Source organism: Fringilla coelebs (genome assembly GCF_963513975.1).
Source record: "Fringilla coelebs genome assembly, chromosome: 15".
NCBI lineage: Eukaryota > Metazoa > Chordata > Aves > Passeriformes > Fringillidae > Fringilla > Fringilla coelebs.
Window position 1 is genome coordinate 9,947,462 of NC_140041.1, and position 23,928 is coordinate 9,971,389.

A 23,928-nucleotide genomic window follows, 5' to 3' on the forward strand; every position below is an offset into this window, starting at 1 on the left:
AGGTCAAAACTGCAGGTATGGGAAGTTTCTAACCAGGGTTTGAGCAGGTTTGACATTGCTTCATAGCTTCTGTTGGAAGTCTGATTTTGCAGGAACCATGTTTACTACTGACAAACTTTAAATACTTTAGAAGTGCAATAGATTTTCCAGACTTTTTCATTTGGGGAAATGCATTAGCTACAGCATAACCAATGCCTGAGTTTACAATATGTATTTTAAATTATTTTTCCAGTAGCTGTTTGGGTGATACGGAGAGCAACCATGAAGGAGAAAGCTCTCATTCATTTATGCAATTCCTGCAACCAGCTGCAGTTAGGCCAGGCCTTTCTTTTAATCCAAAACTCTTAGCCTACAAAGCATAACATTCATCTTCAGGCATGGCACTTTATATCATCCATATCCGAATTTTATCTCTTGTTTGCTGTAGCCCACGTTCTTAAAGTTAACTCTTCAAATAATTTCTTTTTGTATGTTAATTTATTAACAGGGAATAAGAGCCAGTCCGTGAAACCCATACAAGTGAATGGGACATTTAAGGAGGCCACCATCCCTATATTTAAATTTTCTGAAAAAAGAATTTCCATTTAATTCATTTGATTCTGTGAATTGACCTTCTTTCTCTTTTTAAAAGCCTGCAATTTCATATAATTTGCATATGTTGCTTCAGTAAACTATGTTACCTCAAACTAGGCTGACTGACTAAAAATTAGTGTAATTCAGCCCTGTTTTAAGTACGTGTCTGTTTGGGAATTTGTAATAAAATCTAAGAAAGCTTCCTCTCCAAATAGCTTGGAATCCTTTAATACTTCACACGTGGTGAGTTATTCATACTGGAGTTTGAGTCTTGAGTTTGACTACAAGCAACTGCTGTTTAAAAAACCAGTCAAATCAAATCAAACCAAAATGTTAAAAAAAACTTAATGAATTTTAAAATTAAAAAAAACAACAGCAAAACACATGCACACACCACGACTGTTTTGCGGAGATTATAGTATGTTCCTAAACATATTTTGCGCATTCTGCAAGTGATTTTTTCATTCCTAATTCTGCGCTCTACAAGTTTTTACCCCAGATCTATCAGCTGCAGACTGTTTTTGTTTTGGACCTTAAATCTATCCCTGAGCCTACTCATACATGGGATTTACATAACAGCCAGCTGGTAATTAAAGTTTCAATTTAGCAACAACAAGAAAATGCTTAAAAAAGCTGCCCATGACTGATAGCATGTGTTGGCAGCTAAGTATTATTTTACTAAATTCTGCATTTACTTCTCAATGCACTGTTAGCTATCCAATTGCCAAAACAAATAAAAAATTAATCAGAATTTTTCCTGTGGAATTAAATCCACCAATGAGTAATTGCTCAATTTCACTACCCAACAGTATGAAGCATGTATTAGGCAGAAGCAATCCCCTAAGGGCTACTTTAAAAAAATAAATACATACAACTTGCATATACATGTGCAACAAAGAATGGACATAACTTGAGGTAACATTTCAATTAAATGTTAGTTAGATAAAATGTAGATGGCACTTAGCACATCCATGAATAATTTCTAAGCCAAGCCTGACATTTCTAATTTCAGACAAAATTACCTTAAAAGTCTTGAAGATTTTTCTGGTATGAGTCTCATACTGAAAACTGAAGATGCCTAGTGCAGACCAAAAGCTGAGGTCTCTTGGAAAGTCCAAACCTTAAAGTTAAGGTTTGAGTTCCTACAACTCTGCCTCTACTTTGTAATACTCTCAGGAAAAACAAATTACTTAATGTGCACAATGCCACGTTTCCATTGGGACATCACTTGTGGATGTGCAATCATTTACATATTAACTAGATTTTAATAATTAATGTGGCACTAATAAACTTCTACAGGTATAACTGAAGGATTCTTTGCCATTTCATGACCTCTAAGAATTTCCAGCTGAATGTCAGCAGTTACCTAAACGTTTAATGCAATAACTGTAATTTTAAAAACTGAACAATACCCAGGTTTGTAACGTTCTCATTTGTGGTTTTTGCATCAAATTAAATTTAGGGTTATTAGAAGGATGAAGAGCTGCTCTTGCAAATAAGTTCCTTCCCTTCCATAAACATGGAGCCAAGAAAAACATTTTTTCCATTAAACACTTATGAATGGTGTGCTATCAAATCAAGATTGTTTTCTTCCTTCTCTGCATTTAGCAAAGGATTTTCTGATCTGGCAGATAATGGTTTTGCAAATTGTGTGTGCTGGAAAGGTGTTCAAGAATGTCACAGAAGGTCTGAAAGATCCTGATTAAATGACCTCAGCAGCAGTTCTTCAAATGCCTTCTCTAACCCTCAGAACATGATCTGTTTGATTTGGAGTGTTCCCTCACAGGAGACAAAAAGGTTTGCATTTTCTTTTAATTTCTCTTTTCATTATGTGTTACAACAAAATGCTAACACCTGGTCCCTCTCATGTGCAGGGCAAACTGACAAGGACCCAGTGCAGGGATGGATGTGTCACACCAGTAATTTCCTCAAGGGGCTGGATTCAAGTGAATGAGAAAGCCAGAAAGTCCATTCCCCAGTATTAGGACTCACTGGGAAGCTGTACAACAGACACTGGCTTTGCCCACCACAGCTTAAAGCAGTCCTGGAGTTCATGATTTTCTTCCACTGAGCCCAACAGCAAAGCCCCACTGATTTGCTGGGTCAGTCTTGCTGGAACACAACACTAGGTCTTATTACAGGTTTCCTATGGTAACTAAAATGAGCTCAAAATCAGCTCCAGAGGTCTGACGTTACTTGCTTTCTTGAAACAGTATTGTAGACTATAAATTTTGGGTTCTAATTTAGTCATCAAAATGTTTTTGAAAAACCACCCCCTTAATAGGAGTAAAATACAAACCAACCCTACCAAAGCAGCTACCTAGCTGTAGCTGTTAAATTAAATGTGGAAAATCAGAAGTATTGAAAAAAATGTTACTCTCATGCATGTTACTTGGCAAACAAACTGGAGGATAAATGGAGAACAACCTCAGTATGAAATAAAAATGAGTCAGAGGAGTTACATTCCACAATGGACAATGGCTCATCTTTTATGGCTTACAACACAATGATCTGATTATTGAATGATAGCAGAAAGATGCAGTTTTACTTAAGAAAATTTTGCATCACATATTAAAGCAGGTTTCAGGATAAAAGACCAAATTAATTTAATGAGTCATCTCTTTAAATGGATCCTCTTTAAGCAGATATGTATTTGTATTAAACCGACCCACATCCCAAATCATATTCACAGGGAAAAAAAGAATTGTTGATCTCTAGCTTTTCATAAAAGCATCATTCATTATTACACAACATTAACTTCTGTAAATCACAAAGCAGAACACAGCATAAGACCATTATTATGAACAAATGTCTAAAATAGGTTTTGATAAAAACCTGTAAATCATTTACATCAGCAATGAAGTGGGCTGACTGCTGGAAAAAATACATTTTATGCTTAGAATAATCTCTTTGGCAGATGCTTATCTGTAACAATTATGTTGTTTATGAAAGAGATAGATTACAAGCACACAGGCTTTCCTTCTAATTATTTAATTACGTGGTCACATGAAGACTTATTTATGTACTGTTTAAAATGCTCTAGAAGTTGTTTCGGAGAATTTCTTTGATAAGAAAACTGATATCACACATCTCCTTGATTGCTCAGTGGGGAAATGTCCATTGTACCTAGATGTTTTGTGGAAAAGGGGGTAGTAGGAGGGGGCTGTTCCCTAAGCAGCACAGAAAAACAGGTATTAATTTATAAAAATGCAGGATCATACCTTCTGGCCAAGAAACAGGCTTTTGGTGGACAGGACTGTGAAACCATCTGCAGGAGTTCCCTCCGTTGTACTGTCAGCACTGGCTGATTTGCTCACTTCTCCCTGCTTCTTCTTCCAGAAATATAGTTAATTAGTTAACTCAAGGCTCTGAGAAAAAGAGTTTAATGACACTAGGATATATGACATGCACTAAATGCTTAGCAGGCAATAAAATGCCTGTACAAACAGTGGTGTTGGATTTTATCCTGTAGTCCAACCTAAGTGCCTGATAACAGCTGAAGGGATCAATAGGAAAAACGACCTCAACGTCTGCAGATCTACAGGCGCCTCCTCTTGCCCACAACAGAGCACAGCTGAGGTGACAGTTGTCTTAAATGTTGCAGGAAAATATATAAACAGCCCCAAACTTTTAACAGCTTTCTAATGGCTTGTGTGGACAAAGATTATAGATCTGTGTGTGGGCAGACACTCATTGTAAGCTAGAAACTGACTTGTCAGAGAATAAATTTTATCTGTGAAGGGAGGTGCTCTCAGATTTCACAGACTTATTTTTAGAAATTCCCCTTTGTAATGTGGTTGTCCTTAAAAGCAGTGTCAAGAGAATCCATCTAGTTTCTATCTGCCTGCTTGCAGGAAATGGGCTGAACAATTTTCCATCATCACCTACTTTCAACTCCAGTGAAACTGCTGGAGAAGAGAGGAGTTCCCCTCAACCACCATTTATTTTTTCAACTTTATTACTGCAGTGAAATAACAGGTTTCAGGAATTAATTGGTTTATTGAACAAAAAGAAGGCTTCAAACATTTTGAAAAGGAAATCAATTCACAAAGGCTGTGGTTATAAACTCAATTGGTGCCAATTGCACATTTTCAATAAAATTATTACTTACAATTTCATATAAGTATTTGGTGCCTCAGCCATATCTGTGCTGAAGCAAAAAAAAAGGACACCTGGAACACTGAGCAAGCCACTGTTCTCCTATTGTCCCTTTCCAAAGTATATAAACTAAGTCTGAGGCCGAACAACTAAAATGACTTTGATGCAAGGGTACATTGTGCTTTTAGAAGCTGTAACCATGCTTTACTTTACACAAGTGTTTTGAAAACTGGATTTTCATGGGTCTTATTTCAATTCCCTAGGAGTTTACTGTTAGCCAAATGCCAATATAGTAAGCAGACAATACAGTTTATTGTGTGGAAGAAAAACAGAACCCCACAACAGACTTCCTGCTTTTGTAATCAAGCAGGGCAAAAAATGTCCAGATTTAGGGGAATTATTAGTGCATGGTTATTGGAAGCACTGCATTTGAAATGTCAACTAATAGGTGTTCTGAGGGAGAAAACTAAATTCAACAGCTCAAAAAACTGAAAGAGTGAAACAATCAGAAGAGAGACCAAGTAAACAGAAACAGGATAAATAAAGAAACTTTGCTTGACCCAGAGGGAACTTTCACATTCCTTGTCCATTTCATGTGAAATTCCTGTACTTTTCTTCCTACTTGCCAAACTTATTGCTTAACTGTAGTTGCTTTGCAAAAGAAAAAAACATCCTTGGCTACACATGTACACATTAGAAAGATTTCCTACTCCTACAAACTGTGACCGGTAAGGCATGACCAGTACAGCCCCCAGACACTTTCCTCTTGTCTCCTGGTTCACCCTCTGCCCACCTCAGAATGTTTCTTACAAAGAACTGAGTATTTATGACCCATCTGTCTATGCTGCACACCTGGGCCACTCCTGAGGGTGCTCTGGCTCCAGGTGCACCAGGGAGAGGGCTGCTCACACTGTGACTGAAAGAACCATTGGTAACAACACATGCAACGGAGAGCTGACCCAGTGTGAAGCTCCCTGCACCTACTGCTGGCAAACTCTGGGTTTAAAATAGACACATTACTCTACCTTGGATTTCCTTGCTCCTTTCTTGCCACCTGTTTTCTTTGATACAGTTTTTTTCTGTGACGGAGACTTTGCCTTCTTTGCTGGGGGTGGAGTGATGATGGCTTCCAGTTTTCCTTTTGATCCTCGCTTCTTTGCCAACAGCTCTGGGTGAATATTGGGTAACACTCCACCACTGGCTATGGTGACCCCTTTCAATAGCTAATCAAAAGTAATAAAAAAAAAGTTGTACATGACAAATTCCAGTATTTACTCACTGATAAACAGAAAATAGGATTTACTGCAAATTTTGTATACTGCCTTTAGTTTCTCCACCATTATCCTTGGAGATGAGAAATGCATGAAATGGAGCTGAACACACACTTGATTTTAACTATAAATGGAGCATGTGTTCTTCTTGCACACGTGCTTGTCACTGTCAGCATCTCTAGGGGTCACCTGAGATCTGTTTCTCTGAATCCATGCCATGAAAGCTGTTGTTACCCAATGAGGAAAAACAAGACAGCTCCAGGCACACACCTCAGGGCCCAGCAGGGCAGCCCGTGAGAGAAAAATGGGACCCCAAAGTCCAGGGTGTGAGACTACAGCAGGTGGTGCCACACTGTGAAGAACCCAGTATATGTTCCAAGTGCTGCATTTTCCTGCAATTGTACCATCAAAAAGTTGAGTTTTTTTCTTAGAAAAAGAAACTTAAAAATGGAGGGCAACATTTATAGAAATCTCTATATCTGTCTTTTTTCAAAAAAATATGCAGTTGAAGATCAATATTCAAAAGTATGCAGTTTATTCAAGCCTTTAAAAGCAGAGGTGAAATATATCATGCTCTGTATTTAAAACCATTTAAACACACTTTCATACATCTAACTGGGACTAATTCACTATTCAGGAGGATACAGACAGTGACATCAAAGTCTCCCAAGTACTCTCACCTTCTGATTCGTATTTACTGCTCCCCAGTCTCAACTCAATGAGGCTCCAAGTTTACAAAGGGATAATGAACGGAAAGTTTTACCAAATTTCAGACAAAACCAGAAGGAGGGTGGTTGGGGGAATATTATTTTTTCCTGCTCCATCATGATACACAGATTTGGAAAAAGTATCTTTTCAGAGGGGTTTTTACAGCACCTCACAGAAAGGTACATTAATCCCAGCCACTGCCTCTGGCTGACACCACAGCACTGTAATAATAATGCCATATTTTTTAATGGCCAGGTTAAAGGCATCTTTAAGTCTGCAAAGGACACAGACCTGCAAGAGTTTAGAGCTTTTCTGTGGTCACAATAACAAACTTCAGTGAGAACAGGATAGGTCCCACTGAGTCCTCAGCTGTCTAAGGGGGAAACTAAAAAGAAATAAAAAAACAGCATCTGCAGGATTTTCTCTGTGACCTTGAAGAATTTATGACAATACCCCAGTCCAACAGAAGTGGTTGTAGTAGTGTTACCAAACACCATTTTACATCTACATTGCATTTTTACATATTTTAGGAGTGCTGAAATACATAATTAAGCTGAGTGCTGTAGTTAGTTACACAGCCAGCACGCTAGTGAGTGTTTCCTGGCGTGCTGCTCAAAGAGCAGAGGTCTTGAGTTACAAGTCAGCTATCCGAAAAGACAATTTAAGAAGCCCTAAAGGAAATCCTGGCCTTCACATGGCAAAGGTTTTTCTTACCTGATTTAATTCTTCATCATTTGCTACAGCCAACAGGATGTGTCTAGGAGTGACTCGACCCTTCTTGTTGTCCCTTGCAGCATTTCCAGCCAATTCCAGAATTTCCGCTGGGGAAAAAGAAAGCTCCTTTAATTACAGTGTGGTCATTAAGAAAAGTCAATGTGTTATTTAGCATCAATGCATAAAGGTATGGGAATTACATCATGTTACTCCTAACTAGTTCAGATACCTGCAATAGACATCTAACTCTAAAATGATCATTTTGTTTTTATATGTCTAATCACTGAAGAACAAATGCACACTAAAGTCCCATGCTTTAAACTAGAATTATCTTTTTTATTCTTTTGAATCAGTTTCCCCAGATTCCTCACTTTTCAGTGTTCTTCTTGAGGCTAGTGTGTGTTCATCTCTTAGGACCCCTCTCCTATCAGAGGACAGAGTACAGTAGAAACACAAATTCTATAGGTCTTTTTCTCAAATCTGTCAAATGTGAGTTCTGGCTTGTATTACTTCTACTTTTTTATTACTGGAAAAGACACTATTCTCAATGACTCATTTTTAGCATTAGGGAACCATGTAAGCACATATGCAAGTTAGGACACTAAAAATACAAATTCTCCTGCTACACTCATTTAAAGATTTTTTTCTCTGAGAAGAAGTTTTTAACCAGAAAAAGTAATTGATGAATCATGTTTGTTTGCTCCTCATAAATTATTCCTTAGAAGATATTTCCAGCACTGGCAAAATAATGTTTAACAGCCAGGCATTTAATGGCTTTTATTGAATTAGGAAAGATGAACTTGCTCCCTAAGCAAGGATCTTTGAAGAGAAAGACTAGAGCATAACCTGCTAACTGATTTATCTGCAGCTCAACAAACCTTGGGCAAGGATGCAATTAATTACAAGAAAGTCTAGGGAACAATTAAAAAAAAATGACATAACATGTTTATCAGACTTAGCAATTATGAGCTACTGCTGTCTCCATTACACCTAACCTTTCATCTCCCTCTCTCCAATCTGTGTTTCACTACTGCACTTGGTAGATTTCCTTTTGCATATCTGGTAACATGAGGAGAAAAAGAGGAAAAAAAAAAGGGAAATGTCTTTTTTTACATCTACTACACACTAATATTAAAATGTACCATTAGAGTAATATACGAGCTTGATTTCACATTTAAGAACTGATAACACCATGAGAGCTTTCCAGTAAGCTTTATTTAGAGGCAAAGAGAACTGAATTAAGGCATTAACCTGGAAACAAAAAAGACTAAAATCAAAGTTCATGTGACCACATGCCTTTACCATAGGACACAGTAAATCTTCAGTCACACTACACAGCACAGACTACAGCCTCTCATTAGACTGAATTTAACATGATTCACCAATTATTTTTCATCCTAAGTCTCATAACAAGTAAGCTATGATGCTTACTGGAAAACTTTCAGCTGCTTCTGGATCCCCTACAGTTAAACTTCATTGAGGATTTTGGTGTGTTTTCACCATTTTTGTGTTCTTCAAAGCACACAATTAACTTTATTATAGCATGAGGCAGAATATTAAGTCTAAACCCCAAAGTAACTCAACATTTCATGCTGACAACAATTGCTTTAATTTATTTTTAAAGCCGGATTAGCAGGGTAAGGTCAACCTGCCCATGCTTTCCACGCCTCCAAAGAACTGAATTAAGTTGGCATAATCCCTTTCACATACTTCTGGCAAGCCCTGCTCAGACATGTGAGGTTTTGCTGCCTGCAGCCTGTGGTGGCAAAGCCCTGCCTCACCTCAGAGTGGACACAGTGAAATCCTGGGTGCACCCATGGCATCCCCTCTGACCTCAGCAAGGCTCTGTCACTGAGGAACACCACCACCTCCACCTCTTCACACCAGGAATGCAACTGTTTGTACCTCAGACCTAATCCCAGCTGAAAAGCAAGGGAAGGCTTTGCTGCTTTTTGGTTTGCCTCTGCTCCCCCACCTCTGCTGCCTTCCGGCACAGGGCCCTGCTGAACAGTCAGGCTGTGTTACTCTCTGTGACTGATCAGCACAGCTATGCAGACAGGTCATTCTGGAACTAAAGACTCTAAGAAAGTGTTATGCCTGTAAAGCACACAGGAATGTTTTATTTGTTCCTCATAAAACTAAAATGTCTGCCCCGTACAGTGGAGAACTGTTCTTGTAAGTGCTAAGCCCTCTTCCTTGGACAGGAAACTCATTTTGAAATTACAGTTTTCTAATGGTCCTTTAGGGAAGTTGAGGTACCCCACTTCCTCTTCAGGAAGAGAACGCTTTGCACTGGTGTTGAGGACCACAAAAGAGGAGTTTGGGGAGAGGGAGAGAGGAGGAGGCCATGGAGGGTAGAATTTCTCTTCTGGCCTTCTCCTCAGTGCTCCAACAACAATCAAGTATTGCTTGTACATGCAGAGAGACCCACAGCACTGAGAACTGCCAAACTCAGCTATGTACACAAGTCGGGTCAGAGGGGGATTCTCCCATCTAAAAACAGAGCATTAGGAGGTATTCAAACTGAAGCCAACATAGGCAACAGCTTTTTGATTTAGAACTGACAAGAGACAAACCTAATCCAAATCCAACAGATCAGAGCACTTAGAAATGCTGGAAATGAAGACTTTCTGGATGCAGACATGATTCAGACTACTTGCCTGAATTTTTCTTGCAGACAGCACTATTTTCACATCTGTTTAATGCTGGTTTAATTCTGGAGATTTAAATGGTGTTTTGCCCATTTTTAAAATAAATTTTAAATTAGAGAAAAATCTAGATCTAAGGGAGCTGATTCAAATTTTCAGAAGAGTAACTGTGGATTTAGCTGGAAAAATGAGTAGGTGGGAAAAAGTATTTAAAATTGAGACTGGACTTGAACTCTTAGTTCAACCCATCACTCTGGAAGTGTCATTCTACCAGGTTCAAAGGTTTGAGTCATTGAGGAGTTCTGTTCCATTAAAAGCAATCTTCCACAGTAGAAGAAAACAGACATTTAAAAATCAACTCCAACAACCAAGCAGGGTCAAGAGAGAAAGCTTTGCTTAGAACTGTTGAGGTAAATGAAAGTGTTAAGAGCTTCCATGACATCAGGTTTCACTCAGCTTGTATTTATCCAGCCAGAAGACCAAAACAAAAATGTTTTACAAAAATGAGGCCTCACAAAAAGGATGGAAGTTGCATAATGTCTATTCCATTCGTTTCATATATTTACTCAAGGCATTTCCCCCCTAGAGAATAATTACATCACTACCACTCAGGCAGCAGGCAACTGCAAGACTCACTTTACAGATCTACAGAATATGAAGAGCTCTATTTTTTAAAAAATGAAGAAAAATCCCAAGTTTTTCAATATTATATGGTTTGGAAGGTATCCTTCAACTACTACATACTGAAATCAGCTTAACATGAAGAGAAACTCCATCTGCACAAATGACTTTTTTTGTGCTTTTGAATAATTTCAAACAAAAATGCAAACCAACATGTACTGCTTTAAGTACAGATATAAAACAAACCAGAAAAAGGTGTGAGAACTGTATAATTAGGAAAAGAAAATTAATTAGGAATGCAATGCCAGTATGTGATATATTCATGTATGGACAGCTGTTTAATAGCAAAAAAGAATGCCTCAGAAATCAGACTATACCGTGAGCATGCCAATTTGAACTAAAAGACATAGTTATGATTAATATTTTTCTTCTATTCAGTCCTTATTAAATTAGAAGTGTTGAGTGGGAAACCCTAAAAGTTAAGAAATTTTCTTTAAAATTTATCACTAAGGCAGTTTTCATTTAGATCACTTGAAAAACTTGGTAATAGCTAGAACTGGGATATAGGGAGTGAAAACTGGTCTAAGCCTGTTCTCAGCATTTGGACCAAAACTGCTTTTCTTCAGCTGAGGTTTTTAAAAGTTCAGTTAAATATTTTTAAAGGAGAGAAGCAAACCGGTTGTGTATCTTCATATTTAAGCTTGAGATAAGACCACAGGAAAAGCTGTTCTCTTGACATTTCCTACTCAAACACAACCAGCAAGTGTCAGAAGTCTCCAGAGAAACCCCATCCTGGATGAAGTTTTCAGGATTCAGGGCTCAGATTTCAGTTTTCCTCATCCTTTACTTTCAGAGACCCTGGTAATCTCTTAGATACCCTTAAAACTTCCTAATTTCACTACTTGCATTTCTCTGTTTCACAGGGGGCTGCTCTCTGCCCTGAGTATTGTTACATTGCTATTTCACAACACCTGCAAATTCTGGAACAGAACACAATACATGGTTAAAATGAAACTAATTATTATTAGGCTAGAAGAAAGGCACAGTAGAAACTGCAGACCTGGATGCTACAAAAGCAAATGCATTCCCCTCCCACTCCTGGAGAGTGCTCTAGTTCATTTATCACTAGATTTCAAACAAAATATTACTGGTCATTATTGACTAAAACTCCTCTCAAGCCTAAATAACAAAGTCTTTAGCTTATCATGCATTCTAGGCTGTAATCTTTCTCAATGTAAACAGTAAATTCAATTGGTCTGACTTCATCCCCAAAATGGTTTTTTTTTCCTCTTTTTTTGTTTTGGTTTACATTGCGAGCTAAATCATTGCTGTTGCACCGAATCCCTTTGTCCACCTTGTCTTCAGGGAGATGAAATCATATCTTTGAAAATTAAACTCTTAACAACTAACAGGTGATGTGCTGATACAAGGCCAATTTCTGAACATGCAAATTCCAACAGGAACAAGTCAGGGGTTTTTAAAAAAATTGTGAAGCCACTCCTCAAAAGAAAATTGAAAACAATATCCAGAAATCAAAGAAAAATTAATGTTGATACAATTCCACTGAGAAAAATACATATTTGCTACAGAGTCAACCAAATGACAAAGAGTCTGCTTATTGTACTTCAAACTAATCATCTTTCCCATCAGCATTTTATTGACTTGAGATTCATTTTACATGATTCCGGAAGGTTTTAACCCAATCAGCCCCCACCAACCAAGGCTGTTAAGAGTTTCCTGCATTCTTCTCTCCATGTATTCCACCCAATCCCCCTGGAATCTGCAGTTGCAAGAGTGAAGGTAGAATCATTTAACAACACTTTCCCTCTTTTGCATTCCAATAAAACAGTTCTCAGCCTTGGTTCAAAGTCGTGGAAATCTGATGCAGTGAAAATCAGTTCAAGAAACTTTACTGCTTTGAACAAGCCTTGATGAAACCTTAACTCTCAGCAGGGCAATGGTTCTCTTAGGATGTGATAAAAACCCCAATCCTTTCAGTCTTGAGTGTCTGTGCTTTATCAAAACTAGGCCTCTGAAAGGAAAAACTGTTAACTTTGCCAAGTTATTATAAGTTTTGCATTTCTGTGAGGCAGATGACAGACTGCTGTTTACATAAAACACAAATTCAGGCCACAAAAGCCACTTCCACTTAGAGCCTTCTGATCTGACTTACACGTCTCTTCAGTTTTTTTCTACACTTTAATACCAACCATTATTTTTTTTGTAAGAGATCCAATGTTATTTAGCTTCCTTTTTTTTTAGATTTTAAATTCTTTTTTATTATTGATCTGTAAAAGATATGAGAGTTCAATTTTCAGGAAAACCTGAATTTCAACTCAGATGTTATTTATAACAATGGCCACACCCTGAGTACTAATTTAAAGAGATAGCTTAGCTCTTACCTGGCAGTACACTTTGCTGTTCCTCATAACAGCTTACATATGTTTTAGAAATGCACTCAAACATGATTAAAGTAGCTGCTGCCAGACGTTACCTGATCAAGTGCAGCATGTGGCACTTGGGGACATGGTTTAGTGCTGGACTTGGCAGCACCAGGTTAACAGTTGGACTTGATGATCTTGGAGGGCTTTTCCAATCTAAATGATTCCATGTATGCTTTGGTCTGGCTGTTAAAGAATACAGGAGACTACTCACATCCTGAGACCAGGTCCTGGCTTAGTCTTTAATGCTGCATTCCTAAACATTAAAGAAATCAAAAGGACTCGCTGTAACTTCCTTGGAGCAAAGCCCACAACATCCAGCCTGACCTCCAGTCCTCAGCCAGTGCCCAAGGGCAGGTGGGCTGCGGCACTAAATGAGCAAGAAAATTTTCCAGAATGCTCTCTCTGATTTCAGCCATGCGCAGCTGAGTGGTTCCCCAAGTTAGAAATGCTGTCTTTTTGTTTAGTTCCTCAACAGATTTTACTTCTATGGATGTGTCTAATTGTTTTCTGAACCCATTCGGAAGTTTAGCACCATTTTTAGTAACCATAACATCATGCACCAACAAAGCCTGCTATACCACAGACATTTTTGCAATTTGGGAGAAAAGTACCTCCTGTATGGTTTAGAAATATTGTATTTCACTGTATCCCCTAAATTTATATTTCTCCAGTGAAGTTTATACTGAGAATGGAGCATTTTATCTGAATGACACCAAAGAATCCACATGGAATTTCATTTCTAAAGGTAATTCAGGGAAAAATATCCTTTGGAAAAATACAGAAGACCAAAGACAGAACATTATCTGAACTGAGGCATTCAAAATAATCCTCATGGAAAAAAGATGAAAAAAAATCATGCCTACAATACTTGATGCAAGAACTTCTAAAATTTGAGACTATCTGAGGAAAGAAACTGCTTGGTAAATACACTGTAGAGTCAGAATGTCTTCCTGCTTCTACCCGGTTGTCCTACAACTGTCATTCCAAGAATAAAGGGCCAAAGAAGAAAAGACTTCAGCTTTATAGATTCTTTTTTTCTTCTCAACAAAGAATTCTATGTAAGACAAAGATATGGATAGGAAAAAACTGTGTAACAAAATCAGCCACATTTCTGTTTTACACTTCTCTTACACTCCATTCTTCCAAACAAAGGCTGATACCGGTATTAAATTGAGCAGCAATATATAGACAGAGTCATTACTCTGTTGTAACTTAGCCAAATAAATAGATGAAATTACTTACTAGAATAAGTAGTATTACATGCTAGTTAAAATATAACTGAAATATAGCAAAAAATTTAACATTTTCAAGGCAGGAAATATTCACTGACCATGCCATAAAAACTCAACCAGTCCCATTCAGCATTTTGTACATTCTTGCAATAAAAATAAAATTAAAAAAAAAATTGTGACACGTCACAATGTTGCATATTTACCCCTCTGAACTATGCTGACATAGCAGTATGCACTGCTGGAGCTTTTATTACAAGAAAACACACTTGTTGGTTTTTACAGTTTTTCATCAAACCTCACCTGTGCAGCTTGGAGAATACATCAGGACGATAATCAGGTGAGGAATTTTGTAGTGAGTGAGCTTTTGTAACTCAGAGATCCATGGAATTTTACAGGACTACACAATAAGACAGACACACATACCTAAGTGCTTACAGGGCTGGCTTATCAGTGAAAGAAAACTCTTAATTTATATACATTCAAAAGACACTGATTCATGCATGTATATTTCAGAAAGTTGGTCATTCAGTTGATAACAGTGCAAAGTTTTATATTTGAAGTTGCACTCCTTACAAGTAGAGCAATTTTAAATTGTGATAATGACACTTCACTTGAGAGCAAGACACAAGTCTTATGTAGAAGGAATGTTACAAAGGAGTTTTCCTATGCTGATACAGTCAAAAGGTCTCTGCTTGTGAGGTTTTATGCCTGCTGTATTTTAGGTACAGTATTAATCCATATTGAAAGCACACTACATATAAAGAGGTATTCTCAAGCTTGCTCAGGGAAGGCACAGGTCCTACGAGCCCCTAATTTACCCCCCGGGTCTTTGGGACAGAGTTTGTGGTACACCACCATAAAATGAAGTAGTGTTTCTAAAGTTGCCTGTTTAAATAGAAGAAATGCATCTTGGTAGTGAATGCACATTTCAATGGTATCAAAAAGATATTGTCAATTAATTATCTTCTTAAATTTCATTACTCTCCAAGGATAGTTATTTATGGGAGTCTCAGACTGCCTGGAATTTGAATCTGCTTTTAACCTAATGCTTTTTTACTGTGGACCCCTGGGCTGCCCTCTGCTTCTAAGCAGGAGTTCAGTGGAACATCTGCTTTGACAGAAAGGGCAAATCATTGTTTTCCTCTGTGACCCTGTGAAGATTTTGGACAGTGAGCAGAACACAAGAAGTAAATAGTAGTTCAATTTGCTCAGCTTGGACATTGCAAAGTGAGCATCTGAGTTGAGTAGTTAAACCTACTGCCCTAGGGAAGGACTTTTCTTTTGCAGCCAATCAGCAGCTGGATCAAAAATGTCTCCCACAATGAAAATTCATCAAGATAAAAATGCAATTAATTGAGCTCCAGCACATGAACTCCCATTATTTGATTCTGGTGACATCAGAAAGCCTGAAAACAAAAACTCGGGTAAACATGGGAATGCCTCAGATGCAATTCTAACCATGGGCTTCAGGAAGTGCTTATTTTACATTTCAGGAAAACATATGACCAACAGTAGCCCTGTGCAAAAAAAACCCCAAAAACACAGCTGAGAAAAAGATCTAATGGAGAAAACAGGTATTTAACATTTTCTCCCACCTTGATATGTACGCAACAAATATAAATCAGTCTCATTTCTTCTGTATTCCTGTGCTCCTGCTGTTTTATAAACTTCTCCTTCTCCTCATTTGCTATGACATTTTGGCAATTGAAAATTATTTACAGTGTAGAACAGATGATGGGGGAGGAGGGAGCAGAAATCACTTGCAGGCCTGGCTCTTTCTGCCTTTAAATATGCTCAAGAGATTTCTGTTTTTCAAGGGCAAAGGAGTATCTTTTTCCATTAGTAGGAAAGGTTAGACTATGTATTGTAACTTGCGCAAACTCTACACCTGAAAACACCATACTTGATGAGATGTATGGCAGGACCAGTTCTAACAAATACAAACCACTGAAATTCATGTGAGTGGCTGCAAGGCCTCAGATGAAGTCTGTGGCCATTCTCTTGACTGACCAAGAGCTCTTTTTTGACATAAACTGATACTGATGCACTACTCTGCAGAGAAATTATGGGGGGATTGCAGTTTTCTGAAGTCCACGTTTGGAAAGACAAATAGGCAAGGAGCCATTGGAACATAAGTGCAGTAAGAAGACAATAGGAATCACAGAATGTGCCAACTGAAAACTGTTGATAATAGTTAAAATTAATTTCTGCCTATGCTGCAGAACTGATCCACTATTCTGACTATTCCCTGCAAGGCAGAAAGCACTGCATGAACTGCTGCTTCAAAAAAGGAAAAGGAAAACTGTGCATTTATAGTTCTTTGGCATCCACACTATTCCTCCAGTGTAAAGAAAGGAAGCATATCCACCTGCCTCAATATTAGTAATACTCAAAGGTACTTTCTGCACATTTACCCATGAAAGACACACTCGCATCCCATTTGCAGTGGACATAACACATTATTCCCATAGACAAAAAGAGGAAACAATAAGCAACTTGGCTTAAGAAACCAAACCGGATACACTGCTGGGCTGATGAGAGAATTATTTTCTAATGTTATGTCTAGGTAACAAGAACCTTTAGTGAATAAGTTAGAAAAGGAGGATACTCACTGTGCAACTTGTTTAAATGGGAAGTATATTGAAATCTAAGGACATGTGAAATCACAGAATGTCTACTCTTACTTTCTGATGAGGAGTTGTAGATAAATGATTCAAATAAGTTACTTTCAAAGTACAAAGTGGTAAGTTGTAACTCCAGATGAATCCAGAACAGACCTTCAAGTCTGAACAGCTGGAAGCATTTCAGAATTTCAAATCTCAAATTGAACAAAAAATCCCAGATCTGACCACATTATGGGCTAATTTCAGATTTACATTGAAGTTAAACCTCAGAAAAGGCCAGCAAAATTTAGCACCTTACCTTCTAAACAAATAAAGTTGGTTCCGTATTCTGCACACTGATGAACCAGTTTTTAAACCTTTGTAAGTTCCTTTCTATTAGGTCATGTCTCTGTCATTTCCACTCCCGTTTTTGTTTCTGAAGTTTCTCTTTCCTATGACTGCTTTTGATATTTTATACTTCTCCTTCCTGGATACACAGGATTGCTTTTTGATTTAGCCAATTTATTAGCATGCCAGTTCACATGGTCTCCTTCCTATTATGTCACGTTCCTGGTTTTACTTTGAAATGGTTGAAATGCTTTGATTTGGTCTCAGACCATGTGCTAACATAAGGATCTTTAAAAACTCTCCTGGAGAGAAGTCAGGATTTCTCTGGTTTTGTGAAGTAATAACTGCCAAGAGGTAAAAAGAACACAAACCAAAAATCTCCATGCATTCCATTTCAAGGGGCTGTTTCTGAATTACACTGAAAAAGATGAATGACCTAAAGTTCAGAAAACCTACTGAGCACTAAAGGCTTAAAAATTATACTATACATTGTGTGAAAAACTTAGAAAAAGGAAAAAAAATCCCACCAGATTGAAACAGTAAGGGGTCTACAAGAAAGCTGGAGAAGGAAGGACTTGTAGTGATGGGACTACAAGGCGGAATCACTTCAAACTGAAACAGGATAGATTTAGATTAGATATCAGGAAGAAATTCTTCCCTCTAAGCGTGCTGGGGCACTGGCAGATTTGCCTAGAGCAGCTGTGGCTGCCCCATCTCTGGATATGGCCAAGATGGTTCAAAGCCACCAGGATGGATGTGGTTTGGAGCAACCTAGTGTAGTGGGAGGTTATTTCTGTCCATGGAAAAGGGATTAGAAAAAGATGAACTTCAAGGTCTCTTCCAACCCAAATAATTCTATGATAAAACCAGTAACAACTCTGGAAAGAAAGGCAAATCTGTGCTTTTGGGATGCATCTATGTACAGGAATGAAAAAAAGCCATGAGATACCTGACAGGCTACTAGGATAATCTACCTAGCCTTCCAAGGAGACAGAAAAACTACAGCAAAACTGCCTAAATATAGTTAAATGGATAAAGAAGGAAAGTACTTTTTCCTTCAGCTAATCTTTCCTCCTGCCTTTAGTTTTTCCTAAAGTGATACATGCTATTTTTTTGGGTTTTTTTTTCCTTGTTGTTGGTAATGTCCTCAGACAAGTTCCCAAGATGCATAGCAGTTAAAGAAACAACTTGATTTCCCCAGCCTATTCTTCACTGCCTAAACTATCACTGCCTCATTCAACGCTTGAAATAATTTAACCCGTAACATGTGCTGCTCATTAGCAGAGCCTTAAGCTCACCTGTATTGCTCTGTTTCTTTAAAAGGACAGCATTCAAAGCACCCTTCACACTAAGAAGCCTTTTACTTGAATTGTTATTGCTGTAAGCAGCAACCTAGCTAAAGGAAATATTAATTTTTAAGGCCATCTATGAAGTTTAAAAGCATTCTTTTAAAGAAAAGGCCCAAATAAAGAATACTGAATGTTGACAAGTGAAGGTGAAAAAAAAAATATATTTGATGGTATGAATACCCTACAGAAAACAAGCACTCTATTAATTATTTGCTAATATTACCAATCTTCATCTTTATGGGAAGAAGAAACTGTATAGGAAGAAATCTTCAGTCCTTCAACATCAAGAGCCATTATAAAACGTATCTAATATTGTGGTAAGGTCAGGTTGCTTCAGTTTTAAATACTCCCAGAAAAGTCAATGCCTTACAACTATGTGCTTGAGTCAAAGAAAAACCTGTACCTTTTAGAGGCTCAGCACACCAATACAGCTTTACAGTCTCCTGTCCATTGAAACACTTGAACCTATGGCAAGAACACCGACACAAGCAGATACACTGGAAAAAGAAACACTGCTTTGAGAAATAAGAGCCAATTTAAACTTGTCCTTAGTCATGCTAAGAGAATCTGGCTGCAAACACTCATCTATCTGGCACTTGTGCTTTTTGCTAGATCCCTACACCACAGGTATATACTTAGACATCAGTCTGGCCATATGAAGGTGACTGAACCATCTTATGCATTTTTATTCTAAGCAAACCATTATTGCAAAAAGCCCATATATTGATGCTATTACAGCTGGGGTTTTCTGTCAAAAGACTGCTTTTGCAATGTTATTTGGAGTAGGTAAACTTGCAATGTCTTAAGTTTTGTTTGAGAACAAAACAGCTATGTAAAGATCTTTACTTGCATGTCTGGTTGTTTATGTCATTGGGCAAAGCATTTTATTCCTTTGAAGCTTATTTCTAAATGGAGGAAAAATAATACTTTTGTCCTGTGAGAAGATGAGATAGTTATTGAAGGTATTCTTATTTTGACATGATGAAGGTATTCTTATTTTGACATGAAGAACAAGAACTATAACTGTAAGCAAATAAACGACTTAGATCCAGGGCAGATGAAGAGTTTGCATGTATACACAGACTCAATCAAACAAATTGCAAACAGCATGTGTAGTCTGAAAAGAAATCTGTAAATTGAACAAAAATGTTTAAACAAGGCTGTAAGCAGTCTCAGCCCTCTGTAAACATGGAGAAACTCTCTATTTAAAATTAATGTATATGCTTACCAGACAATTATAACCCAAACAAACTCATCAGGCACAAAATCAAAGCAAGGAGAACTGCAGCAATGTAGCACAACACACTGATGGCAGTGGGAGCCCTGACTATGTGGAAAGAGTATGTTTACAAGTGGTGAAAGCAAATTCTATACTGGAGTGAACAAAAGTCATCAAGGCTCTGAGGCAGGGGTGAGGGTACCTTGATTTTGGCTTAGATGTGTGATCAGCAAAACACACACTTCAGCTGTGGCTTTTTTCACTTTTTTGGGTTTTTTTCTGTATAAATTCAGTTTGTCTTAAACTTTTACTGCTACTATTTCACATAATTCAGCAAACCCTACCAGTTAGATATTCCAGTACAGCAGCCATGTACACAGGAGCACCAACACCAATTCTGTACTTCGGGTGGCCTTTCTTAATGTAGCGGAGCATTCTTCCAACAGGGAATATGACCCCAGCCTTTGCGGAGCGGGAAGTCTTGGTTGACTTCTTCTTTCCACCCCTGCTGGACATCTTGTCTGTATCAGGTCTGAAACAGCACTCTAGAAAGAAATTTTAAAAAAAGAAACAAAAAGTTATTAATAAGGTCTGATACTATAAGACCACACACTGAATTCCAAGGCAAATCAGCATTTTGGGGTAGGCAATGCATTACAGTGTCTCAAACACACAGACAAGTTGACTTTTTAGAGTATACACAACAAGAACCTAAAGTAATTTTCCACAAAATATTTACTTCCCATTGTAATTTGGTATAACTTGATACAGAAAAGAGATAAACCAAGTTATTTCCTAAGAATCTACTTTCCTGAAATTCCTAACAGATTAAACCCAGTACCAACTAATGGAGCAAAGAGTGATAGGTACTGGATTTAAAATACAACTTCTGCATTGAAGCAGAGGATGCTTTCTGCAATGAGACTGACACAGCCCCCTTATCTCCATGAAAACCTTTTGGTAGGGCATTTGAACAGCTGTGGTAGGGCAGTTAGGTTCATGCATAATTACATTCCAAACTAGGAAACCACATACACTAAAGCTTTCATAAAGGGTATTCACCACCTTTGAAAAACTTGATTTTCCAGATGTGTGAGAATTGACAGAACAAAGGCCTATGGATGGCAAAATACAACTCCTGTACAGTAGATATTCTATTTTTAGAAAGATCTGAAATAACCCCCCTTGAGATTTAAACCTACCAAAACTCAGCCATCTCTACACTGAAGACCATATTGCTTCAACATTCCCTCCAGGAACCTGGCAATCTTCTATCTGCCACCTTTCCCTGACAGCACAGTGCTCTGAACACCCAGCACGTATCTGACAACTGTATCTCAGTTTATCTCGCTGAGGGAACCTACTGCTGATACAGCTGTCAAACATATTCTGTCCTCTCTTTGATTTCTGCTCAGGCTGTAAATAGAAACTGACAAATCCAAAGAGGTGGAGGGTTCACAGGCTCTCAAGGTGTCTTTGAAGGTTTAGGCAACTCACTGGGTTTTCAAATTATCTCAGAGGAAAGGAAACAGTGCCCATCTCCCCATCTCTCCCCTCCCTCAGGTCTGAACTCCAGGGAAACCAATGGAATGCATCCGTGATACAGACACACCTCTATGCACCCCACTTCTTCCCTCGTTGCACAAATCTTACCTAACACACAAGGCAAATTCACTGATGGGTTTATACACTTCACAATGAAACCCCCTTTAGTGCTACTTTCCCATCACACCATTTCTCTATTTCCCCTATTTTGCACTTGTTTATCATGAATTCTCTCCTTGCCCTCATGAACCTAACTGTATTTCCCACATGCCTGAATCCACAATGAAGTGATCTCAGAATTAGGCAAAACAGGTTCATCAACCCCACTTCTAGGTTTTGCAATTTCTGTTCTGTGCTGACACATCCTGCAACCCTTCAATTCTCAATGAGTCAATAAGATTCAGGCTACATAACTGCCAAACAAATACCAGTCAGAACAGCTAAAGGAACACAAGTATCAGAGGTTTCTTCTTTCCACTTCCACATTCCATTCATCAGAATCTACACCTGCACAGCACATTAAGTAAATTAAATGCAATGAGTTTACTGGTTTTTAAAGCTAAACAAAATAATCCCATCTTCATAGATCAGATGAAAGTCACATTATGTTTAGGAAACTCATGTCCAGAAACAGATAGGAATCTTTGGAAAGGGGAAGCCATCAAAAGGGCTCCTTCTCCTTTCATCTGCCTGTGGACTCAGCTCTGTAACAGCCATTACTCTGTGAAGAAGAGGACAAAAGCCAATTTTCTTGCCTTGAGAAATGACCCAAATGCAGTTCACCAATGATTTTAAGAACATCCATTTAATTGCATTTTCTCATCTGGCTAGCTCTTTGTTAGCAGGAAGGCTGGGTGGGGCTTTGACTTGTCTATAGACCTTCTGCCAGCAATTATTTTCATATTTCATAATTCATTTTCATCAACAGTACTAGGGATGTTTAACCTCAAATGTTAAGAGGTTCACTGAATGAAACACCAGGCAAAGTAGCATAAGAAATATCTGTGCTGCCCAACAATATATTTGGTTTGTAACTGAAAGGTCAACGTTGAAAACCATAATTTTTCTAGAGAAAGCCTGCAAGACTTAAGCAGTAAACTTCTATTAATCATTTAGTGAGTTTATGGGATATCAGAACAGCTGGAATACAATATGGAAATCCTTACTTCCTAATGTTTTCTTTCTTTGGGAGAATGTCATTTTAGCTATCAGCTGCTGTAACAATTGCAACAAAGCTTTAGTAAAGTGGGCAGTAATACAGAATAACACCAACCCATAAATAAAATGGTGTCTTTTTTTTTTCCCTTCATAAGCTTACTTTATCACCTCTGCAAATTCTACAGCTAATTTCTCTCTGTAATTTATGCACTTAGGTCCAGGGCATCCTAAATATTAATGTGAGTACTGTGACCTGTGACTGTCTTGACAATTCACCTGATCCCCTTATATGGAACATTAAAGACCTTTCTAGCTGTAAGTTTACTTCTGAGGATAAACTTTGCCTGAATCTCAAAGGTGGTGGTGCACAGGGCTGCATAATGAAATAAAAGAAAAAAAAGAAAAAAAAAAGAACTTCTGAACTTTCAGTATTAAAGGTGAAATGTGATCCAGATGAGTTTCAGACCTTCCCATCTCAAGGACCCCATTCCTACATGTATGTTCAGATTGCTTAGATGTTGGGGGGTGGAGGGAGGAAAACTTCAATTAGGTTTCAAGTACCACTTTTACTGTTATCAACCATATAACCATTTGGAAGGCAAAAGTGAGAGCCTGGCATGGAAACCTTTTTCAGACTTTAATTGTGTATTCAGGATCATTACTTTGCAGAACCTGTTTGTCCTGCCTTTGAGCTGCAGGATGGCACAACCAATTCTGAAATGCCTCTTCCCTATTTCTAGCTCTCCACCAAAAAAGAGAACAGAAAGAGATTTCACTTGCAAAAGCCACAAGAAAATGTATTGAGGTGAAATGCAAAGAGCATGGCAACAGATCAAAAACCAAAGAAAGCTGTATGCCTTACATGTTCCAAAATGGTTTATCTTTGTAACACCAGAAAGTCTGGAATGCTGCCAACACTAATGAACCAGAGCTGTTTGCTGAGTCACTGGGAGCCCACAGATCAGAGGCAACCGAAGGCAACCTTATCACATGCATCATAGTTCAGACAAGATTTGAGCAGTATAATAAAAGTAAGTAAATAAATTTTTAAATAAATCACAGTCAATGGACCAGTATTTTCCTTTCTTTCTTCTGTCCTGCCTTTGTAATGGAATTTTTGAGAACTTTACCAAATACATTGCAAAGTCTCCAAATATTTGATGATTAAATGATTTTGTTTTGATGTGAGAGTTCACAAAATTATTACTGTGATATTTAGGGGATATCATTGAGGAGTCAAGTATCTAAGTTCACCTTTGACTTCAAATCACATTTAACACTATATTCTTCAGTGGCTCTGATGTGATTGGATGCAGATTGCCCTAGATACAGAATTTAGCACTTGATTCACAGCCTTTTAAAACTCCTTAAAGACCGTGGCAAGATGCACACTGCTA

The 23,928-nt window shown here is 38.0% G+C and overlaps 1 protein-coding gene across 5 annotated transcripts in view; it reads right to left on the reverse strand.

Moving 5' to 3' along the window:
• The window catches only part of MACROH2A1 (macroH2A.1 histone), a 42,911-nt gene that overhangs the window by 14,769 nt on the left and 4,214 nt on the right, over positions 1–23,928 (reverse strand). For 3 of the 5 annotated variants that reach the window (XM_084216131.1, XM_084216133.1, XM_084216129.1), the window contains exons 2-5: positions 20,173–20,373; positions 7,365–7,471; positions 5,697–5,894; positions 3,795–3,905 (exon numbers count right to left, since the gene is read on the reverse strand). In XM_084216131.1, coding sequence (XP_084072257.1) covers positions 3,795–3,905; positions 5,697–5,894; positions 7,365–7,471; positions 20,173–20,344 — 588 coding nt within the window. In that variant the 5' untranslated portion in view covers positions 20,345–20,373. The remainder of the gene's footprint in view (positions 1–3,794; positions 3,906–5,696; positions 5,895–7,364; positions 7,472–20,172; positions 20,374–23,928) is intronic. The other 2 variants (XM_084216132.1, XM_084216130.1) reach the window with 1 other exon arrangement.